Here is a 7,164-nt window from a genome sequence, read left to right on the forward strand (position 1 = left end):
ATTGAATCTGGATGTAGGAGAGCAGGCTCTCCAACCTGCTGCAAAGAAGCTAGGTGGTTTGAATCCTCCACCTTGCACACATTTGTATTGGGGGCCCTGATGCTGGTCTTTGAGAGAGTCTGAGCAACTTGTCTCTCTTCCTTTCTATAGTATAGGTTGCAACAGCTGGAAATGTCCTGCACAGAACAAGAGATGGAGCTGACCAAGGTAAAACTAACTTCTTCAATTGTTACTCAGATTGAAAAGAAAAAAAAAGCCTTGATCAGTCGATGTAATACTTTCCTAGAATGATTGAGTTAGAATAGAGGCCAGTTCCTGAACACTATGAGGTCGGGGAGGCATGGAAAAAGGAAAGTGACTTCCTCTTTAAGAGTCCATTCTATACCTGAACTCTTCTACATATGTGTTCCTGTTCCTCCTCTCCTGATTGCCCCCAAATAAGTCGCATTAGGACTGTAAAAACTATATGGTTTGGGGGGATTTTTTCCCACAGTAAAGAAAATAAGTTCATATATACAGCAAAATGGTTTAAATTTATTTTCAACCCGCTGTCAAGGGTCCAAGAAAAGAGAAACTTAAGATCAAATTCTGTCTTCCCAGATAATGGGACACTACACGTTTGTGGTCCAGCTCTGTGAAGACCAGGCCCTCTGCATAAAGGTATACAACTCAGTAAAGGAATAACAAGTGGTTCGATAAGGTACACCAAGGCCATGGAGTAATTTTAACTCTCAAAGGTGTCCCATGAAGGAGGCTTAATGTCATAAACACCTGTTGGAGTTCCCAGATCAAAATACGGTGAAACTCGTGGGAGCCCCATGTGACGGCCTGGTCTTTCTGAGTTTCTCAAGGTGTCTGCCTTTGACAGGGGCAGTCTTACCACGTTACTGTGACTGGTTTTAGCAGACAATTGTTTCAGCAGAGAACATTTGAGTTCTTCTCTGAGAGGTCTCTACCTTGTAAAGGTTCCAGTTTTCTGAGGTTTGACTCTGTCACAAACCAGGGCAGAGTAGGAGACTTGTAAGAACAAATGTATTGTCTCATAGTTCTGGAGGACAAGATCAGGATCTCTGCCAAATTGATTCCTTCTAAGGGCTGTCAGGGCGAAACTCTATTAAGCCACCATGGCTCTATGTCAGCCGTTCTCAACCTGTGGGTCGAGACCCCTTTGGGGATCGATCGACCCTTTCACTGGGGTCGCCTAAGACCACTGGAAAACACATAAATGTTTCACAATATATAATTACATATTATTTTGTGATTAATCACCATGCTTTAATTATGTTTAATTCGGTTCAATTTGTAACAATGAAATTACATCCTGCATATCAGATTCATAATGATAGCAAAATGATAGTGATGAAGTAGCAATGAAAATAATTTTACGGTTGGGGACGGGTCCACACAACATGAGGAACTGCATGAAAAGGTCGTGGCATGAGGAAGGTTAAGAACCACTGATCTGTGTTAGCCTAACTTCAAAGATGCTATTGTCAAAGATTCTGTTTTCAAATGCTCACAGGTGCCAGCAATGAGCAGTTGAGGTCCGGGAGGTAAACACAATTCAATCTGTAATAATATCTGGCCCTCGGGCTCCCTTGCTTGCTCTTTGGCACCTTTACAACTACTGCTCTGGGGGGACTCCCAGCCTCTGTGCTCTCACGTTCATAATGAGTTATGTTCCTGTTTAGAATCCTGATTGCCCCCCAGGAACCTACCCAGTGGTGAAGCTTAGTGGGAGATGGTGAAAGGAGAGAAAGGGGCAGCAAGAATACCAAATGTTCAAATTAACATGTAATACTAAGTAATCATTGTGATTACAAACGCATGAAGCTTCTGGTTAGTGACTCTGCTTTCCTTTGTTTCTCTTTGAAGAAGTACCAGGAAACTTTGAGGAAAATACAAGAAGAACTGGAGACTCGATTCCTTGAGAGAGAAGTGTGAGCTTTGGCAAACAAAGGAACATCATGGTTCTAGTGATAACTCCGTCTCAGCCCGAGTCAGAGAATACAAGTCTCCGACTAGCTCCTCACTGGAAATCAATGAGCCCCGATGCCACATGTCAGCTTCCCTGTCTGAGCGACCTGGTCAACCCCAACTACAGTAGACCAACTTTGTCGTGCTGGCCCTTCTCCGTTGCTCAACAGACAGGAGAAACACACCTCCCGCATAAGTTTACCCTATTAGCAATCGCTTGGTTTTAGATGAAGAGCATATAAATATGTGCTTTTTTAAAAAGCTGGTGTTTACCCACCTTCCTAAGTGGGACATTCTTAATCTCTGGCAGTAAGGTCCGTAACGCTCGCATTGTCTTCCTCACTCCCCACGCCCCAGATACACAGAACCCCAGCCATCGGAGGCAGGCAAAAAACTGATCTCTCGCTACCATATTCTAAAACTCAGAACTGTGCACTATTTTAAACGGCAAACAATAATAATTAGAAATGATAAAGGGGAAAAAGAAAAGCTAAGAAAAATGAGGCTAACTGATGAGGAACAAAAGCCAGAAACCTCACTTACCTTTCTTGGCCTTCTAAGACTGAGACAAAAAGAAATTTGTCTACTAAATACCTTGACTCTTTAGACCCAGAGCCAGAAAGCAAAGCTTCCATTAGCCTTAACGTCCATGAAGTGTCACAAGAGCGCACAGAGAAAAGGAACCTGGTTGTGGAGGGCCTCGTTCCTGAAGGTCAATTCCAAGTCATCTGGGATTCTGGCTGAGCATGCACATAGGATGTGACTGTTAAGCTAATATTCTAGAACAGGGTTTTCCAACAGAACGCTCTATGTGGTGCACACAGTGGCCCCTATGCACCTATGACAATTCAAAGATGGTTAATACGACCAGTATGGAGTCCCCAGTGGACAAACACTTAAGTATTTGGCTACCAACTGAAATGTCCGCAGTTCGAACCCACCCAGAGGCACCTCAAAAGAAAGGCATGGCGATTTGCTCGTGGAAGTGACAGGCATGAGAATAACCTTATGGAGCGCAGGTCTCCTCATGCCAGCCCCGTGAATCACAGGCACCTTGACAGTCAACTGGTTGGTCTGGGTTTAGGGTGATGGAGAAACTGGGTTGTTCATTTTGATTCCTTTAACTTTCAATAGCTACATGGAGCCAGGGGTTATCAGAACACAGCTGTAGAAGATAAAGCTATTCTAAAAATAGCCATCATATAGATAGTAATATTTGAATATATTGTATTCAGTCCCTCTTTGGGTACTTCTGCCTCTAGATCAAAAGCCTTGAGCATGAACCCTGCAGGAAAGGAGTGTAACCATCAAAATGCCGAGGCAAGTATTCCCCTGCGTCTTCAGCTCCTCTCTGCGGGATGCCAAAGCGCTAGGACCCACCGACCGTATACTCATCCTGTTCTTGTGCATTTTCCAAGAACAGTACGAGCTATCATTCCAGTGCAGTCCAACCTCAAACAAACACAAAGAACATTTAGGAACAATTTTTTTCCCCGTTTTACAGCCATTTAAATAGCATGTCCTCAAGGAAACTCACCTAAGACTTGGAGAGTTCCACGGGGAAGCAAGAAGACATGGTAACTGAGAGGACACGCTGCAGACCAGAGGCCAATGCAGGAGCCACACTCCTTCCATTCCTCCTCCTCATAGCACTCTTTCCAGAGGATCCCAGGCATGGCCCCACATCTGTCACAACACAGAGTGCCAGGCATCTGTCATGATTAGTCAGAGGTGACCCAGGAATGCAAACATAGGAAGTCACTGCTTGTTTACAATACAGCTTCCTCGTCTGTGCACATTTCACACCAGAGTGTCACCAACACAGGAAATAGAGCAATTGAAGGTCAAGTTCCAGACTCCTTGGCCTGCCTTGGCATCTTGAGGTAGCAAGCACTGCATAGGGCTCAGAGATACACAGTTGTTGAGCTATAGTTTTGTCACTTAAGTTGGGTTGAGAGCGGAAGTTAGCATTCACCAGAAATTGCATGTGGTCAAAAAAAATGGTGAACATAATTCTAAAAGAGAGAAGCTGTCTCATCCATAAAACAAATAGACACAGCTGATTGTTGTCCTGAGCACATCCAGACCTTCTGAGATGAATTAGACCATGTTCTTGATGAGCAAGGTTTCCATTGTCCTGAAAATGAAATAACTAAAAGCAAAAAAAAAAAACGACCTTAAAATCCAGGCTATATCTTCATCTGTACATTTTAATTTTTTTAACTTGTTTTATGTTGGCATGTTTTTCATAGCCTGTAAATTTCTCTCAAGGCCACTGGCTGAAAACAATGTGTAAGGTTGACAATGCCTCAAATGTGGACTCTCAGGACCTGGGTTCTAGACTGGTCCTGTCACTCAGTAGCTATCACCATGGGCAACTTACCTAGCTATTTTTTATGCCTTAGGGAATTTGCATCAGAATCTAAAAAGGTAATAATATGCCCATCAAAAATGTCTTACTTTGAAAATTACATGTGCTTATTATGTGGATGAGATGGATTTTTATCATATAAATATAAGTTAATGAACTGGATACTTAGCACTGCCTTTTTTTCCTCTCCCAGGATAATGCTGTAAGGAAGAAAGGAATGATATTCTGTAAAAGGTGAGTAACATGTCTTTGAGTACATCCTCTAGAAAATTAGAGTTCTACTGAGACATTCTGGCAGATAGTAAAATCTAGACCAGGAGAACTTTGGTCATACGCACTCATGCACACACTAGGCACACAATGTCCCTTGTTTCTGTTGCTGTGACTTATTTTTCTGAAGATAATGAGCAACCTCAACTTTTCATTATTAGAGGGCAAGGACCTAGAAGGAATCAGAGCAAAGATCTGAGTGTCCGAGAGAAATAGGACAAAGGCCATGCTTGCTTCCTTTGCTCCCAGCCCTCCTCTGGGCTCCTTGCACAACCTGAATTTCTCTGGGTGCCTTGTTTCCCAGTAAATGGAAAGTGGGGGGGCAGGGGGTACTAGATATAGGTTCCTTGCTTCCCCACCACAGATAAAAGTAAAAGAGAATGATTGGGAAAAAGGAGACAGCACTTAATAGTGTCTAGCACATAATTGCTCAAAAATACTTGTTGAATAACCTTAGCGGATATGAGTCCTAAGGGAATCACTGTGAAAGCAAAGTAAAATTAGTATTCAAGAAGCCCCTACATTTTCAAGAAAAAGGTCAAATAATGTTCAATATATTCTGCTGAAGAAGGCATAGAGAAATATATTCAAAATCGTATGAAATATGATTTATACAATGTTCCATCAAAATGGTTAACATAAAATTGTTGGTGCTTAAAGGTCAACTCCAATCTTCTGGAAATTTTGCTTAAGGAGACTACCCTTTCATACCACATAACTGAAGTATTATATATTTCAATATCCTTCAATACAATGTTCCTAAAACAACTAACAGTATCCTCCTCACCTAATGATTCCTAGGTTGCTTTCTTATTCCTTAACCCCAGTGCCCAGCATGGAACTGCTGGTACGGCCTCTGAGGATAAGAATTTTCTTTCTTAAAAAGAGTTGGAAGGGGCCCTGCTGGTGTCGAGGATTGCGTGGTGGGCTGCTAACCACAAAGTCAACAGTTCAAAGCTATCAGCTGCTCCAACGGAGCCAGATGAGGCTTTCTACTGCCATAAAGAGTTATAGCCTCGGAAACCCACAGGGGCTGTCCTACCCTGTCCCGTAGGGTCACAATGAGTCAAATTGATAGCAATGAGTTCGGTTTTTTGCTTTTGATAAAAAGTGTTTGTATTCTGCTAGGAACTTTTAAAATGCAGGCAAATATAGCTCATCATGCTAGCCTGTATCTTGTTAGGCTCTATCACCTTGTGAACAACTAATATATTAGGCACTGACTGGAGAGACAAGAAAGCTAGGATAATCCTGGGACTTTCTCTGGGAATTATTATCCTTCCTCAGAGTCTTCTGGATAGTATGCCCAGCTTCTGGGAGAGTGGTGGAAAGAGGTTTGTAAAGGACTTTTGATTCCAATTCTGATGAAGAATCTGATTAGAATGAATAATAGCTCTTGTCACCAAGATCAACCCTAAAGGGAAACTGGAGAAAAATGGTGAGGAAGAAGTTGTTTTGGACTGGTAGGTGAAAGTGAGAAGTGGATTTATCCTAGGCTACAGGTATCCTGGTCCAAAGTGAGAGAACAAAGTAGAGGGTTGTGCTAGCCTCCCTCCAGTCCCCTCAGTGAACATCACCGCCATGATCACCTGAGGATAGCTGTACCTACTCTCTCCTTCCGGCCTAGTTATCCTCACGATTGCTGGGCAGTTCAAAGGCCTTCTTCTTCTAAGAAACCAGGGGAACATAATTCTGAACTAAGTAGTATGAACTAAATTAAGTAATTGCTTCAATGCCTGTCCCACTTAAAATTCAAGAATTCATATCTAAACTCAAGGGATCCCTAGTGGCATTGTGAGTAATCATTAGGCTGCTGACCACAAAGTCAGTAGTTCAAACTCTGAGGAAAAAGGAAAGTGGATTTACAACCTTGGGAGCCCACAGGAGCAGTTCTATGCTGTCCTATAGGGTCGCTATGAGAACCAATCGACTGGGTAGCAGTGAGAATCTAAACTTAAAAAATGCCACCTTTTTAATGTAATTTCTTTCTGGGAGGCAAAGTATAAGTTTCTGACATAGGGATTTGTTTTTTCGGTGAGAATTGATTGAATATGATTTTCTGGTGTCTAGGTTCATCCTATTCCCATTGATGTCTAAATTGCACAACTGAATACCAATACCTCTAGAGCAAATGAGTTTATAAAGCAAAAGAAAGATATTTGAAGAACATGTAACCGTTATAACAATAACACAACAAACTGGACAAAAGAAGGATTTTAAAATAATTTTAAATTTCTCTAATAATTAATCAGTAAAGAAACTGTACTAAGATAATGGTGATATGAAACTAGAACAAGAGAACATAAAAATTAAGCAAGGAGGAGGGGGTGGGGGGATGAGCTGATACCAAGGACTCAAGTAGAAAGAAAATGTTTTGAAAATATTGATGGCAACATATGTACAAATGTGCTTGACACAATGGATGGATGTATGGATTGAGATAAAAGCTGTATAAGTCCCCAATACAATGATTTTTTAAAAACCTTCCCTACATAAGCGCTGAAGACGAATGTGTGCATAAGTAAGTGTGGTGAAGAAGGCTGATG

At 41.9% G+C, this 7,164-nt stretch overlaps 1 protein-coding gene across 1 annotated transcript in view; it reads left to right on the forward strand.

The window, feature by feature from the left end:
- TMCO5A (transmembrane and coiled-coil domains 5A) overlaps window positions 1-7,164 on the forward strand; it is a 13,292-nt gene that overhangs the window by 4,542 nt on the left and 1,586 nt on the right. Inside the window, exons 4-8 of the mRNA XM_013007258.2 lie at window positions 151-207; window positions 601-660; window positions 1,876-1,940; window positions 3,240-3,297; window positions 4,542-4,582. Of these exons, the coding sequence (XP_012862712.1) occupies window positions 151-207; window positions 601-660; window positions 1,876-1,940; window positions 3,240-3,297; window positions 4,542-4,582 (281 nt within the window). The remainder of the gene's footprint in view (window positions 1-150; window positions 208-600; window positions 661-1,875; window positions 1,941-3,239; window positions 3,298-4,541; window positions 4,583-7,164) is intronic.

This window comes from Echinops telfairi, unplaced genomic scaffold (genome assembly GCF_000313985.2).
Source record: "Echinops telfairi isolate 266 unplaced genomic scaffold, ASM31398v2 ScPeMD7_18;HRSCAF=68, whole genome shotgun sequence".
Taxonomy (NCBI): domain Eukaryota; kingdom Metazoa; phylum Chordata; class Mammalia; order Afrosoricida; family Tenrecidae; genus Echinops; species Echinops telfairi.